Genomic DNA, 25,070 nt, shown 5'->3' with positions numbered 1-25,070 from the left:
TCCACCGGATTTTGGAATATTGCAGAAATTAGATTGTCAACAAACACTCATTCATTTACTTATTGGGTTTGATCAGCAGGATAATCGCCACATATTAACACCACCTTTTAGGGTTATTGAACATAAATGTAATCGCAAAAAAGTACAAAGCTAACGTAAATGCATCAAAGGCGTATTTTGGGGTTTCAGGAAAGCAACTTTGATACATTGATGATCTGGATAAGTACAACCCCAGTTCAAAGACACTATTTTAACTGTTTCTGATTCTGATTCTTCTCCTCTAAAAGAAAAGACAAGTTACTTTGCTCTAGTTTCATTACTTTAGGTATATTTTGATGCTTATACTTGGGAATGCCTGACTTTAACTTGTGACAGTATGTGTAAACCGTGGTTTTTCTACTTTTACCCAAGTGAAATATTTGAGTACTGCTTCATTCTGTCTGTATAAATGTATGATTGTCCTTCTTGTAACTGATCTTGGTGTGTTGTTGCAGTTGGCTGCCCGAGCAGCAGAGAGAGAGCTGTCAGACATCCGAAGAGAGAATGCCCTCTTCAGACAGAAGTAAGCGCACAGCAGACACACGGTGTTCTGAACTCCTGAGAAATGTTTGGGATGTTTGCTGTGTGGTTTCTGCTGTACACACTGTCCTGCACAGCAGCTTCTGCTGGTCATATTTTGACATTAAAGTGTGTTTGTTTACAGGCTGACAGACACGCAGTTTAAACTTGACGCCCTCGACAAAGATCCCTACGCCTTGGACAGCTTGGCTAGACCGCTGCCTTTCAGAGGTGAGCATACATACACAAACAAACACATGCTGTAAGGATTTAAGTGGCTTATGGGAAATAGCTGTAAGGGAAATGTCAACAATGTTTTAGTATTTCTCTAATTAAGAACCCACTTGTACTATTACTTGGAAAAACACCAAAGGAAATCCCCAAAAGATTGATACGCATTCCTTGTAGGGTAGCAATTAATAAACAAATTACAAGGAAATGGTTAAAAGAAAGAACTTCACTAACTCAGAATGGAAGAATCTGACAAATGAAACTTATGGAAAGTTCCTAATTTGACATAGATGAGGGAAAATGGGCGAGTTATAATACACAAAACATTTCTAAAAACCCTGTAGTAGGATGATACAATTAATGTATGTATGAGTCTTAATGATGTGTCCGCTATGTATCCTATAAGTACGGTGGCCGAAAGGTGCAAAAACGCTACAGCCGAAAAACATTTCCATTAGGAGGAACACTCTGCAGTTTCAAAAATGATGAAAATATAAAAGCACATGCAATATAAACAAACATCTTCCCCAACCTTACGAAATATGACCAGTGTTTACTAAAAGAACTGCATAAACAAAATGCAAAATACAACGGAAACCAGAGGGGGGACACTACAAAGTGACGCACACAGCTGGGACCGGAGTGCTTGGTGACAGGTTTATAAAGCTGCCAACTGTCACTGTGGGCAGAGTTAGGCAGTGTCATCATTTTAGGTGTTTGTCAGTATATTTGAAATGACTACATTTCAGCAGATCTGCATAATATTAGAAGATAAAACGTTCATTTTAGGTACGTTTCCAACAACAAGAGACCGTTGGCCAACTCCATAATCCCTGAATGTCACCAAGCGCTCCGGTCCCAGCTGTGTGCTTCCCTTTTAGTGTTCCCGTTAAACCCATAACTTATTGTTAATCAGTTCTTTTTTTATGAGTTGTGGAATGTTGTGTAGTTACTTAATGTATTTTAGGTTTACTCAAGAAACTCATGCACACATTCCTTCTACCCCCCCACAGCTGAACGGTCTCCATACGGCCCCTCTCCTCTGGGACGACCTGCCTCTGAAACCAGAGCCTTCCTGTCTCCTCCCACATTAATGGACGGACCGCCTGCTCGACTATCTCCTAGAGGTATAATCACACACACACACACACACACACATACACAGGAAGCCACATATATAAAGAGCTGCGGATACACCCCCCCTAAAATCAGAAATCCATTATTTGTGCCACAGTGGGAAAATTAACATCACAGGGGACCGTGCAAATAAAAGCCAAAATAATATGAGTAAATTAACATTATAAATAAGTAGGTGACACTTCAATTAAGATAAAGTACAATATAAGCAAATCCAAGGTGAAAAAAAAAGCATTTTAAAGTAGGTGAACATATAAATGTGGTGAAAACAGATACAGATATTGCATAACATTAACACATAAGTGTGATAGAATAATGCACACAAACACAACCATTCCCACCAAAACCACTTCCGTAACATAGTGACATCACCATGTAACAGTCGCACTTCTTATGGCTAGCGCTTCAACACATTGTACGTGATAGGCGAAGGGTTGGGACATCTCTAAGTGGTTGACCAATCCCAACAGAGCCGGCCAACTAACCAATCAGAGCAGACTGGGCTCTGGTTTCAGACAGAAGGTGAAAAGAGGTGCTGCAGCACAGGCAGTATGAGAAACATAAAGAGCTTTTTGAATATTAAAGCTTGGAGACATGTCAAAAGAGAGGCACAAAATACAAATATCAATCTGAAAATCAACCCACAAACACTCCTAAACGCTTTCATTCATATACTTTAAAGACACTCCCCTTACATATTGTGTTGTAATAAGCCGTTATCAAGAGTACACCCCTCCCTCTGTTATTTTTTGTATGCAATTCACTGTCACTAGGACTTACTTGTGTGATTGGAATTCAAACAACATCTTCACAGGTGGAACGTGTTTTACTTCAGTCCCAAAGTAGTCAGCATAACTCCTGGCAGCACGTTGAGCAGCTGGCTGCAGCACGACCAGCTGTAGAGGCTTAAACATGTGTGGCAGCATGGTGTGTAGAGTGGCATGCTGACAGCACCGTGATGTCAATGAGAAGGAAAGGTGTGATGTAACGATGTCTTACATCTCATCTTCTGCCTAATCGTCTGATATTCTGTCTGTGGCCGATCGGCTCTTCCCTTTCTTGCTCTCACGCTCTTCATCCTCCTCCATTACCTGTCCTTCCTCCCTCTTGTCTCTGTCCTCCGGTCTTTTCCTCCACAGTGCCCCGCGGTCCAATGGAGCCCCACGGTGGCCAAGGAGAGATGGAGCGGATCGGAGGTCCTCATTCAGACAGCGGCTCAATCTCTCCGACATGGGAGAGAGATCGTAGGGGCCCCCCGCCAGGACCCCCTGGGCCACTAGGACCCCCAGGTGTGTGTGCCAAAGACATAGGCTAAGGTCGGATTACAGCCTATATCATTTTCGGAACCGCTTTTTCTTCATTTGGGAAAGAAAATGACGGTGCTCAGAGAATCCCACTACATTGGGACAGCTGTTTTCTTTTGTAGTAACGTCCAGTAGGTTAGGATTTAGCAGAGTTCGCAAAAGTACACACATCTTTTACGCAAGTAAAAGTACAGAAGTATTGGCTTCGAAATGTACTCGAGTAAAAAGTACCGATAACTACCAACTGTTTTATAGAGTCAAGTAAATGGACCTCACTTTATATTAATAGAACATCAAAGATCTACGATTACAATTTGTAATAATGTCATGGTTACCTAATGAATGTTTCAACAGTGATCAACCACCATTTAGAACACAAGCAAAGGAAACCAAAGTGTGGAGAGGGATAAAAGCCACTGGTCCCTCTTCTTTAGAGAAGACCAGGGAATGATGGATAAAATCAATAGGCACATGATGACTCTAAATAATGATGATGATGATACATATATGATACAAGCTATCATGTTGTTTTCTGCTGACAGTAGCAACTTGGGGTTGCAGAGAAGAAGAACAGTTCTGTTGCTCTTGCATATTAAAGCAAGAACCTGTTCCAATGGGTTAGATATTTGCGTGTGAGATTATTTATACATGTGTAAAAACTCAGCTTGACTGTGTGGCACCATGTGCACATTGATTTGGTTTATGCCCGATATGTTCCTGTTCTGAAGGCATGCTGGTGTTGTGTGTGACTCCTCACATTAATGACTCTGAAGCAGACATCAGTCAGATCATGAGCTGCAGCACTGAATGTCTAAAGCATGTTGATACTGCATGTGTGTTGAGTTTAAAGCATTTTGACTCTGGGAACTGAAGTTCTCTGTGAAACTCTACATTAAAAAAATGTGTGTCATTTATCACATGCACCTGAGAGGGAAATAACCTCCAGAAGTATAATCATGACTCTACAGTTTAGAGTTCTGCTTTTAATGGAGTGTCTCCATTTCATGAGAACACTGCCATGTCATTTACTATGAACACTTTTGCAGTGTGTGAGTTTAGACTGGAAAGAGTTGTCTTAAATTGCACATGGCTGCTGTGCCCTTGCTAGAAGTAACGTGTGCCGTTTAGCTAGCTAGCGGCGATTGTTAGCTAGCTACCTAACAGCAGGTATCGTCACATGATATCTAGCTAACAACGTTAAAAATGTTTGGTAGCGAATCATTACTTTAAAAACCATATAAAACTAGCTGTGGCTTCTCTTGGATACCAGGAAAGTCTAAAAATGATGCATTGTTATAATCAGTGTTTTAAGATAGTGTTGTGTTCAGTGAACCAAGGGCTTTTAATATGAGGCGGTTCCAACGTCCAATGCTCAAACATCGACTATTATAAAAGCTCAACACTTCAAAATATTACTTAAGTAAAAGTACTAATATTATGTTCCTAAAACACTCCACTACAAGTAAAAAAGTCCCGATTTCAAAATAAGTCAAAGTTTGAAAGTATTAGCAACAAAATGCACTCATTTTACAAAACTGTAAAGTTCTCCTTTTGTAAATTTCCGAATAATATAAAAGAAAACAAGAATTAGAATCTAAATGTACTCCATGTATAGAAAGTGATAGTACTATTTCACATTTCTGTATTATTATGGGTGTTATTTCTCCCAGTTTGTATACATGTCACATTTAGATACTGGAAATACTGTGTAGATTCATATTACAGTACTGCATTATAGTAGATCAGCATATCATGTGTTTTAATATGCACAAAGTAACGGAGTGGTTTTAACAAACTATGATATTTGCCTCTGAAATGTAGCGGAGTAAAAGAATAAAGTAGCGTTAAATGAAAATACTCAAGTAAAGTACAAACATGCACAACTAAAAGTACATTGAGTAAATGTACTTCGTTGCTCAAGTGCACTGCATTGGGACGCACCCAAAATGGCAACAAATTATGTCCAGAAGTTCACAGATTGAGACCCAGCATTAAATGTTAGAAACAGAGAGCAGGTGCTGTGACATGTCCTCATGTCTCTGTGTGTTCTTCCTCTCTCTCTAAGGATACATGTTCCCTGAGCCCGGCGGTCCCATGTACCGGAGACCTCCTCCAGGAGCCCTCGGCCCTCTGCCTCCTCCTGGGGCTTTCCCACCCGGCCCTATGCATCCTAGGGGCCTCCCCCCCGGACCGCCTCACCCAGGGTTAGACATGCTGGGTGAGTCACAGCCCTCTGTATATACTGTATATTCTATTCTATATCGTAGGAGACTGATTGAACAAGCACATATTTAAATGGATTTTTTGAATGTGAACTAAACATGAACTAAACCAAAATCACCCAAGATCCATGTCCTTAATGATTGCTCATTTCCTCTGTTTACTCATGTCGATGCAGATGGCTCCTACAGAGAAAACCACCTCGGGCCGGGGGAGCAGGAGCACAGAGAGGTGAGAGACGTGCAGGAATCCTGAAAGACAAATTAACATGAATCAGTCAAAGTGCTTGAATTTATATATTTTGTGCAAAAGTAGAAATTAAAGTTTGTTTTGATATTATTAAGATAAGATGTACTCAAGTGATCCTGAATTGGGACATTTTTTTGTAGCACCATGGTTCCCACGGCTCCTTGAAATCCTTGTGTGAAGAAAAATAATCAGGGCCTTAAAGGTTTTCTAAAAAAATACATAAATCAGCATGGGTCATTGAAAAGTCTTAAGAGCGTATATTGTGTCAATGAAAATTAAAGTAATTTTGATATTTTTTGGACTTAACTTAGTGAATTGCTTGCGTTCTGGCTCTAGCTGATGTTAAGAGCAGCCCTCTGAATTTCTGAATTGACCAATCACAATTGAGTATTCCAACAAGCCATATTTTGACTCCTGTGAATTTCCATTGATTGCCATGTTGGATGCTTGGCCTGGAAAGTCCCTGAATGTGTTGCTGTAGAAACTGTGATGTGTGTGTGTGTGTGTGTGTGTGTGTGTGTGTGTGTGTGTGTGTGTGTGTGTGTGTGTGTGTGTGTGTGTGTGTGTGTGTGTGTGTGTGGGTGTGGGTGTGGGTGTGGGTGTGGGTGTGGGTGTGGGTGTGTGTGTGTGGGTGGGTGGGTGGTCCAGCCTGTGTATCTAACCTCTCTGTGTCTGTGAGCAGTCCGGTCCTGGTGATCGAAGGACTCCCCCTGACGCTGATCCAAGGATGGGCGGCCCTCCCCCTCCTGGACGCCCCATGGGCCCGATGGACGGTCCCTTTCCTCGTAGAGCCCCCTACGGACCCCCACCTCCTGATTTCTACCCTCCCAGGGGACCCGGGGGCCCTCCCATGATGCCTAGTAAGCCTTCACTGCTATCCTCACAACATTTTATATCACATTATCTCTAAATGTCTCCAGAGTTAAAGGGGCCCTATTCTGCTTTTTCAGGTTCTCCCTTTCCTGTAGTGTGTTCTATAGGTTTTAGTGCATGTAAATAGTCTGCAAAGGCTAAAATCCTCTAAGAATGAGAAAAAATGAGCTTTTTGAACGTAAAAGCTTGTAAACATGTCCCAGGAGAGGTGCAAAATACAAATATGAACCTGAAATGAGTGTCATAGAGCCCCTTTAGGTTTCAAGGTTTTATTTGTCATATGCACAGCAGATACAGCGTATATGTTGGCAATGAAAATCTTATGTCGCGTGCTCCTCCAACAACTCAACATACATGGTGCAAAAGATAAATAAAATAGTGAAAAAGAGAGAAGAATATTTACAATAACAACAATAAAGATTTGAGGATGTGAAATATATACATATGTGGAATACATTGAAAGTATTTAAACACTTTACACAGTTGAATGAGGAGGTATGGACAGATGCATATATTATGTATAACAGATGGTATGGCAGATATGTATTATATATAGATATGTGTACTATAAACTCAATGTTCTTGATTTTTTATCTGAATTAGGGTAAATGTTCCTCCCGGTCATAAATTGGGACCCTTTGCTCCTCCTCATTCAACGCCCTATTCTGGGCTCTCCCCCGGAACCGCCTCACTTAGAAGGCTGCTGATCACACTCTTCTGTATTAACTGGTCTATTCTTTTTGAAACTGATTATCAGCATATTTAAAGGATTTTGTTGAACCTCAAACATGAACTAAACCTCCACGTATGTCAGACCAGAGCTGTCAAGGACAGTAGACAAATTTTAACCTGACCGGTGGGAATAACTGAATCGATGGGTAAGAGTTGAGGTGAAGAAATCAACGTGGGACAATAAGAAAAGGAAGACTACAGGCAGCTATCCTCGATTGGGAGTCACCAAGATCCAGAGGGGAAATGATCAGGAACCCGTGAGCAAAAATCCAGAACTCACAAGTGCTTGAATTTATAATGTGCAAAAGAGATGGTTTTGATCATATTAGATAAGAGGGTCCCTCAGTATCCGAATTGGGACATTGTTTCAACCTGGTTCCACGCTCCTTGTACCTGCTTAAGAATAATGCAGGCCGCTAATGGTTTGCTAGAAAATACATTTCAGATGGGTCATGAAAAGATTCTAGATGTCATATGGTCAATGAAAACAAAATAATTAATTTTTTGGACTAACTTATAATTGTCGTTTTGGCTCAGGAGAAGAAGCCCTGATTTCTGAATTGCAATCCAAAGTAAACACCATTTTTGACCTAATGTGATTGCATGGGTGTGGTGGAAAATCCTGATTTTGGGAGCTTGTTTGTTGTGTGAGTGGTGCAGGTGGACGGGTGTTCGTGTGGGTAGTGTATGATGGATGGGGGTCCATTTTATCTATCGTGAGATTTTGAGTGAAAACCCCCCTACCTATCCAAGATGGCGGCCCCCCCCACTGGACTGCAGGGCCGTGGGGTCTTTCTGTAGAGCAATGACCCAACCCGATCACCCCCAGGGGACCGAGAGCAGATATGTATAATATATAGATATGTGTACTATAAACAGATATGTATATATATAGATATGTGTACTATAAACAGATATGTATGGCAGATGTGTATAATATATTATATATATATATATGTATGTGTGTACTATGAACAGATGTGAGTAGACATTCACACAGCTCAGGAGTTCAGTAGTCTTATAGCCTGTGGTATGAAACTGTCTCTGAGTCTGGTGGTCTTGGTCCGGATGCTGCGGTACCGTCTGCCAGTCGGCAGCAGACAGAACAGATTGTTGCTGGGGTGATGGGGGTCCTTTAATATCCTACCGGCCTTCTTCCTACACCGCTGGGTGTAGAGGTCCTCCATGGATGGCAACTCCGTCCTGGTGATGTGCTGAGCAGTTTTCACCACCCTCTGTAGAGTCTTACGGTTGAGGGCGGTGCAACTGCCATACCAGGCGGTGATGCAGCCAGTCAGGATACTCTCGATGGTGCACCTGTAGAAGTTGCAGAGTATCCTGGAGTCCATGTTGAACTTCCGCAGCCTGCGGAGGAAGAAGAGCCGCTGTCGAGCCGTCTTGGATATGACCCTGGTGTGATGTGTCCATGTCAGGTCCTCACTGATGTTAACCCCGAGGAACCTGAAGCTGCTGACTCTCTCCACAGGAGTCCCGTCGATGGTGATGGGTGTGTGTGCTTCTCTCTGCCTCTTCCTGTAGTCCACAATCAGCTCCTTTGTTTTGCTGACGTTGAGATGGAGGTTGTTGTCCTGGCACCAAGATGTCAGGGCTCTGACCTCCTCTCTGTACGCCGTCTCGTCGCCGTCTGTGATCAGGCCGATGACGGTCGTGTCGTCAGCAAACTTGATGATGGTGTTGGAGCTGTGTGTGGCCACGCAGTCGTGCGTGAACAGGGAGTAGAGGAGAGGGCTGAGCACACAACCCTGAGGGGCTCCGGTGTTGAGGGTCAAGGTGGAGGATGTGATGTTCCCCATCCGCACTGCCTGGGATCTGCCCGTCAGGAAGCTCATGATCCAGTCACAGAGGGCGCTGTTGAGCCCAAGGTCCCTGAGCTTAATGATGAGCTTGGAGGGCACAATGGTGTTGAATGCTGAACTGTAGTCAATGAACAGCATTCTCACATAAGTGTTCCTCTGGTCCAGGTGGGAGAGGGCAGTGTGGAGGGTGAGGGAGATGGCATCATCCGTGGACCTGTTTGCTCTGTAGGCAAACTGCAGGGGGTCCAGTGAGTCAGGGAGGGAGGAGGTGATAAAAGTTTTGACTAACCGCTCAAAGCACTTCATGATGATGGAGGTGAGTGCAACTGGGCGGTAGTCATTGAGGCAGATGGGTTTTGTCTTTTTGGGGACAGGGACAATGATGGACTCTTTAAAGCATGTGGGGACTACAGACTGGAGCAGTGACCTATTGAAAATGTCTGTGAACACATCTGCCAGCTGAACTGCACACACCTTGAGAGCACGGCCAGGGATGCCATCAGGTCCAGGAGCCCTGTGTGCGTTGATCCTTTTCAGAGATCTACACACATCTGCACTGGTTAAAACCAGTGAGCAGGGATCCTGGGCCTTTGGTGCCTCCACAGCCGGGGGCTTCTCAAAGCGTGCATAAAATGTGTTCAGTTCATCTGGGAGAAATGCAGACACTTCCTCAGCACCACTCGTTGTCCTTTTGTAGTCTGTTATTGTTTTTAGTCCAGACCACATATTTCTGGCGTTGGAGCCCTTGTAGTTCGACTCCACCTTGTCCCTGTATTGTCTTTTCGCACTGCTAATAACTGCTTTAACCCCCCTTTCCTCTCTCTTTCTCTCTCTCTCTCCCCAGTGTGGGCCCCTCGACCTCCAGGGATGTTCCCTCCTCGTTTCCCTCCCGGTCCTGGACTCCCTCCTCATCACTACACTCGGCCCCTTCCACCAGACGGCCCTCCACATCCCTCCATGGGTCATCCGCCTCCTCAGCAGTCCCCCCCACACAGCCAGTCCCCAGATGAGCACCCCCCCTCGCCTGAAGACGCCATCTGAGCTGGTGTTCCACTTCGAGGTGCTCCTGGTTCACTCAGCGGTCGGTTGGTTTGCCATCGTTATGAACATAGTAACCAGGAGGAAGAAATAAATAAAGGTGGGGGGGGTCAGCCATCATGAGCCCTTTTTGTTTCCGTCTCTCTGCTGCTGCACTCTCTCCCTCCTCTCTTCTTCTTGCCTTTTTTCCGGCTTTATTCCCTGTGAGCTAGTTCCTGTCGTTGTGGAGTCACAGCGTAATCAGTGTGTTGATGTTGCCATGAGAACCTTCAACTTGTTTCATGGTTCAAAGCGTGCATGTAGAAAGGCTGTGTGGGATGTGTCAGAGTACTGGAGGGTTTTTTACAAAAAGACATCAATTAACATTTCTTCCAGAAAAATTGTAAATTGGCCAAAGCTATATCAAAAATGTTTTCACGTCAGCTTCCGTTTTGTCCTAAATCTGAGAGGTCTTAAATTATGATAAAGTGCGTAACTCATATCCCTGCTCTCCTGTGACGATATTTCCTTCATCGACAAAGCTTTTGTTTCAAACAGCAGCGAGGAAACTATGAAAGTGACCTGTGTATGTTGTCTGAGGGTGCTGTGACTCATGCTGACTGTCACAGGAAGGAAATGGTCTGGAAGAGACAGAGAAATAACACCCATGTGAATTTTGTAAAAAGTGATTAATAATAGATACAAAATAAAGACTGTCAAATGATCAGAGCTCTCATCTTTCAGTAATGTATCGAGTCAAATACATTAAACATCAGGGTATTCCTCATATTTATCTTAGCCATTGATACATGATACACCTTTTCGAACATTTTTCAGCTACGTTTATGACAGAACAGGTAAAAAAAAGTTTTACTAGAATAATCTTTCTCAGTTCCTTCAAAAATAAAAAAGGTAGGGGGGAAACATTCTGGTTGAAAGACGACCGCACTACCTCGCAGACACAGTCGCATGGGTAATGTGTATTACAACAACATACATCAGTTTTCATTCAATATTCAATCAAATAAAGATATTTATATACATATTAGTAAAATGTCCAATTAAATTATTACATTTAGGACAAATTTAAAGTGGAAAGATAAAGTTAAAGTAAAAAATAGTAAAAAGTAAGCCTTTCTCAATCACATCTAAAAGAGACGGACTGTATTTACAAAACAACTTTTATTGTAAAACCCACATTGCATTTGTAACATCCCGCATCGACTACTGTAATACCATCCTCTCAGGCATTCCCTCCAAGCTCATCAATAAACTTCAAATCATACAGAAAAAAATGAACTTATTATAGTGATTCGGACAAAAGTATTTTATCCTGGTCTACAGTGATTAAAAACAGTAGATAAAATAAAGCATTTAGAGCAGACTAAGAGAATGAATCACCCCAAAAACTATTTTTCTTTCTTCATGCGAGGGCTTCCGTAGACCAGAGGTCCCCAACCCCCGGGCCGCGGCCCGGTACCGGTCCGTGGGTCATTTGGTACCGGGCCGCACAGCAAGAAATAACTTACATTATTTCCGTTTTATTTATTGTCTGAGCCATAACGATCTTTTATTTTGAAAAATAAAATTCTCATGCTAAAATGTAACCCACAAGCTAGCACAATGAGTGAAAAACCGTCGTATTTGGAAAGTTTCTTTGCGAAGGGGAAAAGGCCCAGTGAGGAGACGAAAGAAGAGCCTACGACTTCCAAGAAAAAGAAAGCTGCATTTAACAGACAATACCAGGAGTCCTACTTAAAATATGGATTCATCGCGTGATTCCCACACACCAAGCCCGCTCTGTATAATATCGGGCTCTTATACACAGATGGTTATCGAGGGAAATCGCTGGACAGAGTGTTTGAATTACGAGAGCCGCTGCAGAGATTTCTCTCAGAATACAAGTCTCCGCTGGCAGCACATTTCAGTGACGAGGAATGGGTCGGAAAACTGGCTTACTTATGCGACATATTCAACCTGCTCAATGAACTTAATCTGTCACTTCAGGGGAAAATGACAACTGTCTTCAAGTTGGCAGATAAAGTAGCTGCATTTAAAGCCAAACTGGAGTTGTGGGGACGTTGCGTGAACAGAGGCATATTGGACATGTTTCAAACATTATCGGGGATTTTCTGTGAGGCTGAGCCTGAGCCGTCATTCTCCCAGCTGATGCACAATCACCTACAAGGATGGATTACAGCACGGCCTACCTACCGGGCCCAGGCCCAGGGGCCCAAGGGCCAAGGGGGCCCTGAAGCCCAAGCCTCCGCGCTACCATTTCAATATTGTCTCTACTCTCTACAACATAATACAATTAAAGGGGCCCTGAAGCCATAACATTGGTTACATTACATACATTATGTAATATATCTCAATAGGGCCCCTCAATCATATGCCACGGGTTGTGTAATTAATTCATCCCTCATACGTTAAAGCCCCGCCCCCCCCCACCAAAATTAATTAGCATGGCATATGATAGGTCATATAGTGCTCCTGAACCACAGCTTATCAATGTTATTCATCCCTAATATCGGAAAAGGGCCCTTAAATCAGTTAGAATGGGGTAGGATATATACTACCATAAAGCAAGCCATGCTATTTAATTTTTTGGGGGGGCTTTAACGTATGAGGGATGAATTAATTACACAACCCGTGGCATATGATTGAGGGGCCCTATTGAGATATATTACATAATGTATGTAATGTAACCAATGTTATGGCTTCAGGGCCCCTTTAATTGTATTATGTTGTAGAGACAATATTGAAATGGTAGCGCGGAGGCTTGGGCTTCAGGGCCCCCTTGGCCCTTGGGCCCCTGGGCCTGGGCCCGGTAGGCCCGTGCAGTAATCCATCCTTGACGGACTAGACTGGACATAAGCAACACTTCGGGTGTCATTGTCTCCCATTGTCCCTAGATGGGACCGTCTCGTTGCAGAGAAACAAGCTCAAGGCTCCCATTGATTTAGCGTTATAGTGAGCTAAAATGTTCACGCACTTTCTATTCGTTTTTGTTGTAAATTATTTTTAAGGCATGTTTAAACGTCACCATAGAGACCAGAGTCCGAGAGCGTTCGGGTTAGGGGGCAGAGAGGATGTTATTCATGTTATGTGGTTAGCGCGATGTTCCGAGGACGCTGCTAATAAGTTGCATACGAGTACACAGTGGATTCATGTTTATTATTATATTTACAATACACCACAGTTTTTATGCCAGTCATTTTTATTTTTTTGTCTTTATCCGTCACGCCCTAAAGCCCGGTCCGTGAAAATATGATCTGCCGTTAAACCGGTCCGTGGCGCTAAAAAGGTTGGGGACCGCTGCTGTAGACATAGAATGATTTTACAGGAGACGTTCTGACATGTCGCAGCAGGAAACCACAGGTGTGACTCTGACTGAGTAAAGGTGGGAAGTAACTAAGTACATTTACTCAAGTACTGTACTTAAGTACAATTATTAGGTACTTGTGCTTTACTTGAGTAGTTCAATGTTATGCTACTGTGTAGGCCTACTTGTACTACAGTTCAGAGGTAAATGGTGTACTTCTACTCCACTACATTTATTTAATCCCTTTAGTTGCTAGGCAGATTAGGATTAATAATGGTAAACATAATCAGCCCTTAAATCAGACTTTAGTTCACCTGGAGTAAATCCAGCAGCTACCCTGCAGTATACAAAGCCATTCAAACTAGCTGCACCTTTACCAGCTCTGAGAACACTTTAATGATCAATCATTATAAAACATATCAGAGATATTATTCTGAAATGGACCAATCAAACAATGACTACTTTTACTGTCGCTACTTTAAGTACATTTAGATGAGAGTACTTTCTTCTTTTACTGGAGGAACATTTTGAATGCAGGACTTTTACTGTGACAGAGTATTCCTACACTCTTTTATACTACACTCTTTTTTACTACTTTACTCAAGTACAAGATCTGAGTACTTCTACTTTACTCAAGTACAAGATCTGAGTACTTTTCCACCTCGGGGTGTAATATGGGCAAAACATGGTTGTATACAGGGGAAATATACATGTAACATTTGTATGACACAGGTGTAATATGGGTGCAACATGGACTTAACATTGGTGTTATAATGTATACCCTAAATAGGCAACATATCTCGGGAGATACAGAGTGTAACTTGAATTAAAAAAATTAGATAAAACATAAAGATGACATTTTGTAATTCTAGCCTAGATACATTAGACAGTAGTAAATAATACATTTTCCAAAATATCTTCCTGTGCTTACCCATTTAAGGGTTTATTAATTAAGTGTAGGATATATGCTAACATTTTAACAATACTCTCGTTACTTATCTGTACATATTTGTTTTTGTTTTTATCATTTTAAATGTGTGTTTCATTTCCCTGTGTGAACCTGTACTGTTTGTCCTCTTTGTTGCTGCTTAAACACTCACATTTCCCCACGGGGATTAATAAAGGTACATCTTATCTTTTCTTTTCTTAAATATTTCAAAGCCTAAACTTGAGACAGTCTATGTTTCCAACAGGGACGGAAGCTGTTATCTATGCTCTCATCAAAGCCACCAGACCCCATTGAAAACAGTATTTCATCTTGCAAATTATGGGAGTGGTTGGTTTCCTTTCTCATCCGTGGTCAGTTACTATGTGATTTTGTGACATGGTGAATCTGGACTAACCTTAGTTAGCGGCGATAGACAAGCAACCCTTCATGTTTTACTATCTAAAATCACTGCATATTTCAATGGAGTTTGGTGGCTTTGAAGAGACTATAAATAAGCGCCCCGTCACTCACTTAATTGCTGCATCACCACAAGGTAAAGTGTTGTTAATTCTAATATAGCGAACACTTATACTGTTAGTGACACTTTGTACTTCTACCCCACTACAATTCAAAGGTAAATGGTGTTATTCTACTCCACTACATTTATTTAATCCCTTTAGTTACATTTCAGATTTGGATTTATGATGTGAAATACAGACTTTAGTTCACCTGGAGTAAATTCAGCAGCTACCCTGCAGTATACAAAGCCATTCAAACTAGCTGCACCTTTACCAGCTCTGAGAACACTTTAATGATCAATAATTATAAAACATATCAGAGATATTATTCTGAAATGGACCAATCAAACAATGACTACTTTTACTGTCGCTACTTTAAGTACATTAAGATGCTTTTCTACTTTTACTGAAGTAACATTATGTTTGTAGGATGTTTACTGTAACTGAGTATTCCTACACTCTGGTACAAAATATGAGTACTTCTCCCACCTCTGGTTAAGCCAGATGCTAGGTCCTGCTATTGAGCACGTTAGCTAAATGAAATTGCTGAGTGGGATACTTGTTGGAACTCAGCCAGCATTAATGTTGTTATTTACTGTGCAATCTTACTACAGACGACGAAACAACACTTAGTTTAAGGGTTCTTACTTTTCATGTATGGTTTAGAAACTCTACTTAACATAAATATCCTTAGAAGTGGCAACTGTGGACTATAATCGGGTCGAGAATGCTCCAAATTATTCTTTGTAGTTGTAGTTTTTCCCGCCTTGTAAATAATTTCTTGATCAAAGGCCTTCTTGTGGACTTCGCAGTATTTGAATAATCTGAAGTCATATTTTAAACCTAAATCCACTGTGTTTTTGCTCATGACGGTTTCCAGGTGCGTCAACTGCAATGGGGGAGTTGTTAGTCTGATGAGACGCACCTGTGCTCATGCTCAGTGTAGAGAGGTCAGAGGTCGCCGTCAGAATGAGAATCATCTGTCAGGATATTCTTAATTCCTGCTATAAAATAAGGTTTTGTGACAGTTGTTTTCAAACACAAATTAAAGTAAAATATCCTTTAAAATACAACAATGACATGAATATAAACCAAACTTATAGTTAAATATCCAATATATTTAAAAAAATAAAAGTATTTATATGAACGTAAGAAATGAATATATAAAATACAAATACTTAAACAGCTCCATCTCTCCATCCCCTGAAGTCTGCAACCTGGGGGTCATCCTGGACACAACCCTCTCCTTCCAGGCTCACATCAAATCGGTCACTAAATTAGTTTTCTCTCATCTTAAAAACATCTCCCGACTCCGGCCTTCACTCTCAGACTCTGTGGCAGAAGCACTCATACATGCCTTCATCAAGTCCCTATTGGACTTCTGCAATGGGGTCCTTTCCGGGGTTCCCAGCAAAACCCTGGAGAGGCTCCAGCATGTCCAGAACCTCCAGTTCTCACCTCCACCCTCATCCACCTTCACTGGCTCCCGATCAAGTCCCGGCATCTAGTCGCTTTCTGGGTGAATAGTAGTTCTATCTAAATATTCAATGAAGCGCTGCCAGGTTTTGTTGAAAACATTACCAGAACCCGCAAGTGAGAATCTAACCTTCTCAAGTTCGATATGAGTTAGGACCTCCCTAAGCCAGCTATTGTGTGAAGGGGGGAGAACATGTTTCCACTTAAACAAAATAAGGCGTCTGGCTAATAGGGTTGTAAAAGCCAATACCCGGCGCTTTGTCACAGGGAGAATAGGTGTTGTAAGTGGGGGGGAACCAAACAGGGCCATGCAAGGCTCAGGAATAAGATCCATCTCAAGCACCATTGCAAGTGTATCTGTTTTCTATTTTATTTACCTATTTTTATTTGCCCTAGTTTTTTGTTTGTTTATTTGTTTTCTGTCTGTCCTCACAAAATGGAAAGCGGCCTTGGGTACCTAGAAAGGCGCTATATAAATTCAAATTATTATTATTCAAAGTAAAAGGAAAGTGTTTAATTAAATACGAAATAAAATAGAAGATATTTATATACATATTAGTAAAATGTTCAATTAAATATTACATTTAGAAGAAATGAATAGTATAAAGATAAAGTAAGGTTAAAATTCAAAAATATTAAAAGTAAGCTTTTCTCAATCACATCTAAAAGAGACTGACAGAATGTATGTATAAAACAACACTTTATTGTAAAACCCACACAATCACCTGACAAAATATTTAACCAAAACAGTCAAAAAAATAATGATTTTCTTATTTTAAAATCTCCAACCACTCAATCTTCTAAAACCACTTTATAATAAGACTATTAATAAATGGCAGATTGTTCGTACTCCTTTATAAACAGGGGGTTGTATATAAAGACTCATCAGTGTGTACGGTCCTGGTGATGGAAGCATTTCAACGCTCATCAGCGATAATGCACGCGTGACGTTTGAAGCGAGGAGGTAGATGCCAAAGAGTTCCTTGGTATTGTATTACATTTGTCGCTCAAGTTCCAGAATGATTTTTGTTAGCATGACTCATCGCATTTTCAAAACTGGTTTGCAGTTGCAGTGATTAGTGGTCCTTAAAAGGTGGTAATATCAGTTTGAGTGTATGCTTCGTTCTGGCCTACCCATCCCTTAATTGTTTTTTTTAGTTTGTGTTCCTACGTAACAAAAAACACAGAGCCAAAAGACTAAAATGTCAAATCCACAAATTTGGATTGTATTTAGAGGTTTAAGATGTATTTTTTCTTTCTGATGTACTTACCAAGTCTGTTTTGGCTAATCTATGCACATGATTTGGATATTTATCGCCTTATCTTGCATTTTAGCTACTGCTGTCACTCATTTATCTCAACCACAATCACTGCAACCAATGCGTAAAAATGCAACATGAAAACAAACAACACTAAATTCAGGCACTGTGGAGTGGTGGATGCAAAACGGTACAAAAAGTGTCCTATAATTACTATCTAAAAATAGAAAAACTAAAATGTAATAATTAGTCTCAGACATTTAAACTGATCAACGTAAAAAAAAAGAAGGTTTTAACGGCACAATTGACCACCAGTATTTCCTCTTAGAGCATCGGAAGCTTCGCCAATCACCCCTCTGGGTTTACCGTTAAAATGTTACAATGCTCACAATAACACGCAAACATCTGGATCATCCGAAAGAAACTTTAAAATCAATGAAAAAAAAAAGTTTAAAAGTACGGAGGACGATTAGGGCCGAAAGTGAGAATTTTGTGAGAACAAAAAAATCTAAATTCTGAGATAAAAATGTTTGACTTCAATCACTGAATTCAGATTTTTTTCTTAAGACCTTTAAAATCAAGTCAGAATTTAGACTTTTTTATTTGACTTCTGACTTCAGATCCAACAAATTCAAATGTGGCCCTAATCATCTTCCGTATAAATCTCCATTATCCCCAAAATAAAAAAGTGTTGTTCTCAAAGGCTCTCGAACAGCTGGAGTAAACCATGTGGTGCGTGTGTTGGATGGTGTTCATCTCGGAGATGTTGTTATTTCAAAGAAAGACTTTGACACACTTTGAAAACAACAGAAACCCGGGTCTGAAGTTTCACAGTGAAATCTCTTTCGTCCGTAGCCCAATAAAGAACCGGTGAATTAAATATCAGAGGGAGTGACGCGTCTCTTCCTGTTGTTCTGAAAAAGGGATTCAAACCCCCGAGTCTTTATTGTGTTGGCAGCTTACCGACTGGTGTCTCTGTTCGCTCAGGAGTGCAGAGGATTGTGGGAAGAATCAGGGAGATTTATAACCCTAAAATAAATTCTGTCTCGTTTGATATATTGAAACGGACATTTCAGTTGTTTTAAAGTGGGGTTGTGTGAAGAACTCATCACTACTGTGTGCTATATTTAGAATATTTTCACTGCTTACTGAATCACTGCCTTATCCAGCGAGGAACTGACCGTTTGTGCCGTCTTCAAAGCCTCCAGACTCCGATAAAACACTAACAGGAGCAAGAAGAACTAAATAGTTGTTTGTCAACTCCAACGATTTGCTTGTGTGTGTTATTCTTGGGAATGATATGACGAAACCCTGCTGTAAAATCACCCCCTTTTGTCCATGTGCTCAGCGTCTTCACTTCCCCTCTGGAACGGGTTTTCGTACAGCAAAGTAAAACTGAAAAATATCCTAAATATAGCATCCACTTCCTGATAGACATTTGTCTTTTAGGTTGCTGAAATAAGTGTTGCTGCTCCCTGTCAACAGCAGTGTAGCCATCACCTGTGACAAGTTTTCGTGTGTGTGTGTGTGCGCTCCTCAGCAGTTGAGAATGGGCCTGTTTCTGTCTTGTCTGAATGGGAACACAGGGCTGTCGGAGTCGGACTTCCCTCTGTGAGGACCCAGCGTGGCCACGGCCTGGAAAATAACACACACACACACACACACATTAAAAAGATGCCTTCACAAACAAACATAACACACACCAATTTCAAAGTCCAGGGGACGAACACACAGCTCTGAAAATGGACACACACCTTTCTGATGGCGGTCCAGTCCTCCAGAATGTCCAAGTCAGGGAGCATGTAGACTATATATGGGCGTGGGCAGAGTTAAGGACACACCAAGAGTGCAGCATTTTGGATTTATAGAGGCAGTGTTAATATATTTTATCGATTTCAAAAACATTTTGGTTAGTGGTGCAGCTCTGGTGTAAATCCTAAAAGGTGTATCAGCAGTGGAAGGATATCAGACACCACTGAAGGTCTCCTCCTCTTCTTGTCTGGACTCAGAGCATCCCTCCTCTTCTTCCTGCCCGACAGCTCGTCATTCCACAGCTCTGATAGAGGAACAGGCACGTAGAAATGTGTTGAGCATGATCTGAATATCGTAAACAATGCTGAGTGTCTGTATGATATCAGACACGAGTGGATCACCTGATGTGATGTCTATGCTGTGTCGGTCTTCCTCCAGCCTGCGGATTTTTTCCTCCAGTTCACTCTGCACTGTGTCCAACAGCAGCAGCTTCTCACTCTGCACTCACAAAAAAAGGACAGATGTTTAGAAAAATAAGAGCGTTTACAATTCTAAATTAATATTCATAAGCAGTGCAGCTTTTTTTTTTGTGTGTCTATTTAGCCCGGTATTTTGACGCAGTTGTAGAAAGGGATTAGGCTACACTTATATTATTAGTAATATACGTCTGTAAACAATTAAAAAACATTTAAATAGCATGATGTTTTGGAATTGAGACATTTCCAATAACTCCAGAGCGTTAAGTTCAATAGAAAACAAATCAAAAATCCTTTTCCACATGTTAAATAATCTGTTTTTGTTCATTCGACCACATACAAGTAACTTAACAAATCATTTTTTCTGAGTAAAGCTTGCTGCTGTATTAACCCGGGTGGTACAACAGCACCATAAATTACATTTATCATTTTTAGTTTACCCCAGTTCTGATCAAATGTTATGATAAAGTCGGTTTCCTTTCTTAATATTTGTCGATGATGAGACAAAAATGTCCGACTTGATCTAAATAAATTATATTCGTATCTTTATATAAACAAAACAATTATTTTGTATTTTCTGCAGGGAGATGAAATAAAAAAACACCACAGAAATACACCATATACCCTCCACAAGGGACTTGGCTTTGGAACCCAAGGGTTGCCGGTTAAAGTCCCGATTGCACCGATATACAAAGTGTAGACTGGTGCCTCCTGGGCCAAGTTGCCCTTGGGTAAGGAATGTGTGTGTGTGTCTTACCTCCCAGTGCTGGCACGCTGCCTGGAGCTCACACTCGTACTTGTTTTTGACAGACTCCAGACACAGCTCTCTGTAGATGCCTGATGAAGACAGAGAGAAACACACAGAAGAGTGAGCAAAGACCGCAGAGTGTGGAAGACTTTATGAGTGTGTGAGTGTGTGTTTAGTGTTTACCTGCCACCTTGGTGCGGACCTGCATGTTCTCCAGCAGCACGGCCAGAGGCTCCAGATACTCTACCGCCCTGCCGGCCTCCACCTCCGTCAGCTTGCTGTTCACCTGACTGAGGCGCTCGTGATACAGCCTGCACACAAACACACGTGTTACCATGGCAAATTCATTTTAATCACTTTACACTGAAATGCTACAGTCTTAATACAAGAAAATCAGTTTCAGTCTCACTGGTCTTTGAGGTCCGTGAAATGTTTCTCCAGGTTGGACATTTCATCCAAACACTCCATCCTCCTCCGCTCACAGTCCTCCTCATCCATTTCTGGAACAAGACAAAAAAATGACACTTTTACGTTAGGTAATATGAACTAGGAAGCTATTTAAGGAGTGGATAAGGAAGTCAAACCTGGTAGATATTCAGTATTTCTGCCCGGTTATGTGTCTGCCAGAAATTTGTGAATTTTTTGTTATGATTTCCAATTTTGGGGGCAAGAATCAAATCAAAGCAAGATTCAAATTCTGCTTTCCGACTGTACTATAGCTTCTCTTTGGTTAACTGGACTATAACATTCACACTGTACATTTTACATTTATATTTAATTTAATATTCTATTCAATCCACTCTTATGTATATAACATCCTGCTTTATATTGTGCGAACTTCAATAGTGTTTATTTGTCAGTTTATAGCTTCTTTATCTTCATAGTAACTGTATTTTTTTTTGTTACGCTCTGATGCCAGTTTATTTCTTATTTCTATTTTGAGATGTTTATATTTTAGAATTGTTTATTTGTACTTTTTAATTTCTTAAAAAGTTTGTTTTATGCTGCTGCAACAAAAAAAAAAACCCAGTTTGGGATTAATAAAGCACTTCATATCTTACTCTGCTGTGTGGACACAATTGCATACAAGCAGGGTAAAGTGTGTATAAGCTGATGAAGTTTTTATATTTGAAATAATACAATACAATAACTGATGGCAAAGGTAAACAAAAGGTAATATTTCTAAATTCTCAGTGAGTGTTGCAGAACAACACATTCACACACTGAAATAATGTGTCTTTTAACCAAAATCATAAACATCTTATTGAATAACAATGTTGTGCTCATTTAATATGGTTTCGGACATTCTCACCAGAACTGTCTCCATCCTCGGAGACGGAGGAGGTGTCGGAGTCCTCCTCCTCTGAGCTGGATGCTTCCTGCTCCTGCTCCTCCACCTCCATCTCCTCCGCTGTGCTCTCCTTCTTCTCCCGGTCTCGGTGCACCGGCATGGCAGCAGATCCACACCAGACTGGTAGATAGAAAGAGACAACGTCATGCTCATTGAGGAGTTAAATAGATTCATTTTATTCAAGGCATTAATTACAATTTATTTAGCCAGATATGAGATAGCATAATCAATTTATCCAGGCACTTGTTTCATTTTAGAATAAAAGAAAATAGAACGAATATATAAGAAGTCATATAAAAACATGAAACGGAAACATAAAATAAAAGTATTTATATAAACGAAAGAAGACGAAGTAAACATGTGCATATTGTAGTATGCCATATACAACAATAAATGCGTAAAAAGTTATGTTACTGTATTACAATATATATACACTGTTGTATTAATATTTATGAAGATAAGAATAAGAAAAACCAGATTATTGCTCTGAGATTACAACTCATGTTTGATGACTGCTTTAAAGCATCAAGCATCAGTTCATCACTTTAGTTTGATTTACATTTGTTTTTTATATATTTAATTGACTGTGTATTAATCCTAGGTAGTGATGTAGGGATAGCCACTGAAATTGTATTCCGATCTAACGATGTCTGAACTTTTTGTACATATTCATTTCGTAATTTAACTGCTTGATCATTTTAAAAAATAAAGTCTTTATCGTTGTGCGAAATTATGTCTCTAATGAGTATCCCTAAAACGAGAACAAATCCCTGTTTTTAGATGGTTTTATTATATTGCTTGAGATACTGAAATAAAATATAAGCTAAGCAAAGCAGTTTAAAATCACTAGGACATCGAGTTGCCTTTAAATAATCAAAGTATACAAGTGAAATACACAATAACAAACCAATACACATCAGTTAGCATTGCTTTAGCATGTTAGCTATTTAGATAGCAGGTACGTTAGCACGACTTGATACACACAAATATTAACAAGGAAGTTTTAAATAAAATCGTAACTCACAATATGGGGGTGTGCAAGACGTTTGCAAGAGTATTTAAATAATTCAAAACAAGCTTGAACTTATTTTCCCTCGCTCAGTTACAATTTCACTCGTGTGTCCCAGCTAAGCTAAAAACAAATGTTCATAGGGCGCTCTTATTTTTGTAGGGAGCTGTAGTTTTATGTATCACCGACATTCACATAACCTAAGGTCTAACAACCTGCCGTTAACTACGATACCCATAAGCCCTGTGGCTTCAGGAGGAGAGCTCGAGCAAAACTGCTCTAAACCCTTTTAAAACGTTACCACTAGTTACATTTGAAACAATATTTGTTTTAAACGTATATTCCAGTTTTGTTACATTCATACAGTTATTATTTCAAATAGGATAAGTAAACTTTGTTTTTTGTTAAACTATTAGGACGTTGAATTTCTCTGGTATCCATTATTTTGTTTTCCCTCCTGCCTCCTCCGCCATGATGTATTCTACTGAGCAGCAGTGCTAAGTAGCTAACCAGCTAGTTTAGCCTTCAGGCTGCGGACTGTTGTGGAAGGGAGGTGCAATGGATGGATGATTTGCCCTGCTACGTTTTACATATTTGTTTTAGTATGAAGACAATGCGTCGATGTCAATTCACCCGTTGATACACTCCGCGCTGTTGCGGAGGGCTGCTAGTTCGCAGCGTTAATATATCTTCCAGGCGCGAGGGTTTGTCGGTATAGTTAAAGATTATCTCGAGTTGTCTGAGTGGCTACACAGCTAGCTTCTCCCTACTGTCTACCATTGCATTCTTGTGTCTCCTGCCCCAGGAATGTTCTCCAAAAAGCCTCATGGGGACGTTAAAAAATCAACACAGAAAGTGTTGGACCCAAAGAAGGACGTGTTGACAAGGCTGAAACATCTCAGAATAGTCATAGGTAAGTTAAAATAATAATAAAGCAGCTAACAGGTTAGCTCATACCTGCCAGTATGGGGATACAGGGAATGCCACACCAAAACTTGATCGAAAATCACGGATTTTAAGTTGTCTTACAATGAATAGAGACACAGCCTGAAACCGGTTCAGATGTGTTTTAGTGTGTATGCATTAATTCGGCACCACACCTGTAGTTTATTGCATGTCATTTGTTCACTTTTACACTCCACATTTATGATTGTTTATGCTTGTTATTTCTTCCTCAGAACGAGTATCCTAGACAGTAGTGAGCTTTGTGTACACACTTAAAGTAAGCGATGTTTAAAGTAAATAAGGCTAACTGTATGCACTGTTCTATAGGAGGGTTTAAAGGCATGCTTCACACCTTGTCTAAGTGACAGCTCTATTAAATTGTCAGGTTTTTGAATGGAGTTTGGCTTATGGTCTCTGCATGGATGAAAATCGGATGCACTTCTTTTATTACCCGGTGATAACATTTGATTATGAAGCCTTCTGCACAGCATTTTGGTTATTATTCACAATGGCTTGTTGTGATTTCTCCAGGGGCGTGCCTAAGTGCTGTTTAAAAAAAACATACTGAGTGTGCTTAGATGTGTTACAACACTATAGTAATTGCAGTGTTTTGATTGTAGGGAATAAAGGGAGGTTGGGATGGGTATGAATAAGTAATGAATTTGAGTGTATATGTGATATCTCTGTGTGTGTCTTTCACTGGTACACACTTGCTTTCACACATGTACACTCCCACAAAAACAAACTCTGACCGGACAGAGGAAACTGCCTCTACTATTTCCTCTCTGTGTCCACTACAGTAGCTCAACTTCCTGTTTCTATTGTGAGAGCTTCTGTGTGTGTGTGTGTGTGCGGCAGAGAGAGAAAGGGGAGTGCCCCTCTCTCTGCATGAAGGGAAAACAAGACCTTGATAACAATCACAGAGGAAGACAAACACACTTGCACTCACATTGTTTGAGGAGGTAAAACAACTCAGACGACTGAACAAAATCTGACAACACAGTTTTACTGAGCATGGTGCCAGACCACCATTATGAGAAAATGCAAAGGACACTTAAGGTTAAAGCACTGACAAAAAGAACTGGAGCAATGCCACTTCAAATAAACTGAAACATTGTCAACCTTTGCCATTTTAGGAAGTGAGC

General features: G+C 40.7%; 3 protein-coding genes across 3 annotated transcripts in view; 2 read left to right on the top strand and 1 right to left on the bottom strand.

Moving 5' to 3' along the window:
* The window catches only part of mia2 (MIA SH3 domain ER export factor 2), a 29,938-nt gene extending 19,075 nt beyond the window's left edge, over positions 1 to 10,863 (top strand). The window contains exons 21-28 of the mRNA XM_063909292.1: positions 495 to 562; positions 704 to 789; positions 1,803 to 1,916; positions 3,066 to 3,215; positions 5,296 to 5,448; positions 5,629 to 5,681; positions 6,382 to 6,559; positions 9,966 to 10,863. Coding sequence (XP_063765362.1) covers positions 495 to 562; positions 704 to 789; positions 1,803 to 1,916; positions 3,066 to 3,215; positions 5,296 to 5,448; positions 5,629 to 5,681; positions 6,382 to 6,559; positions 9,966 to 10,162 — 999 coding nt within the window. The 3' untranslated portion in view covers positions 10,163 to 10,863. The remainder of the gene's footprint in view (positions 1 to 494; positions 563 to 703; positions 790 to 1,802; positions 1,917 to 3,065; positions 3,216 to 5,295; positions 5,449 to 5,628; positions 5,682 to 6,381; positions 6,560 to 9,965) is intronic.
* Positions 10,864 to 17,066: 6,203 nt separating this feature from the next.
* brms1la (BRMS1 like transcriptional repressor a) lies at positions 17,067 to 23,250 on the bottom strand. Its single transcript, XM_063909563.1, has 9 exons — positions 22,996 to 23,250; positions 21,933 to 22,091; positions 21,030 to 21,120; positions 20,804 to 20,931; positions 20,630 to 20,709; positions 19,798 to 19,894; positions 19,611 to 19,700; positions 19,399 to 19,463; positions 17,067 to 19,279 (listed from the first exon to the last, which is right to left on the bottom strand). The coding sequence occupies exons 2-9, from the start codon at positions 22,069 to 22,071 to the stop codon at positions 19,181 to 19,183; spliced, it is 789 nt and encodes a 262-aa protein (XP_063765633.1). The 5' UTR covers positions 22,072 to 22,091; positions 22,996 to 23,250; the 3' UTR covers positions 17,067 to 19,180.
* A 259-nt stretch (positions 23,251 to 23,509) lies between these two features.
* ralgapa1 (Ral GTPase activating protein catalytic subunit alpha 1) overlaps positions 23,510 to 25,070 on the top strand; it is a 92,112-nt gene continuing 90,551 nt past the window's right edge. The window contains 1 exon segment of the mRNA XM_063908578.1: positions 23,510 to 23,893. Within this exon segment, the coding sequence (XP_063764648.1) occupies positions 23,788 to 23,893 (106 nt within the window). The 5' untranslated portion in view covers positions 23,510 to 23,787.

The sequence above is a fragment of the Eleginops maclovinus genome, chromosome 19 (genome assembly GCF_036324505.1).
Source record: "Eleginops maclovinus isolate JMC-PN-2008 ecotype Puerto Natales chromosome 19, JC_Emac_rtc_rv5, whole genome shotgun sequence".
NCBI lineage: Eukaryota > Metazoa > Chordata > Actinopteri > Perciformes > Eleginopidae > Eleginops > Eleginops maclovinus.
This window is presented reverse-complemented; position numbering and strand designations above follow the sequence as displayed.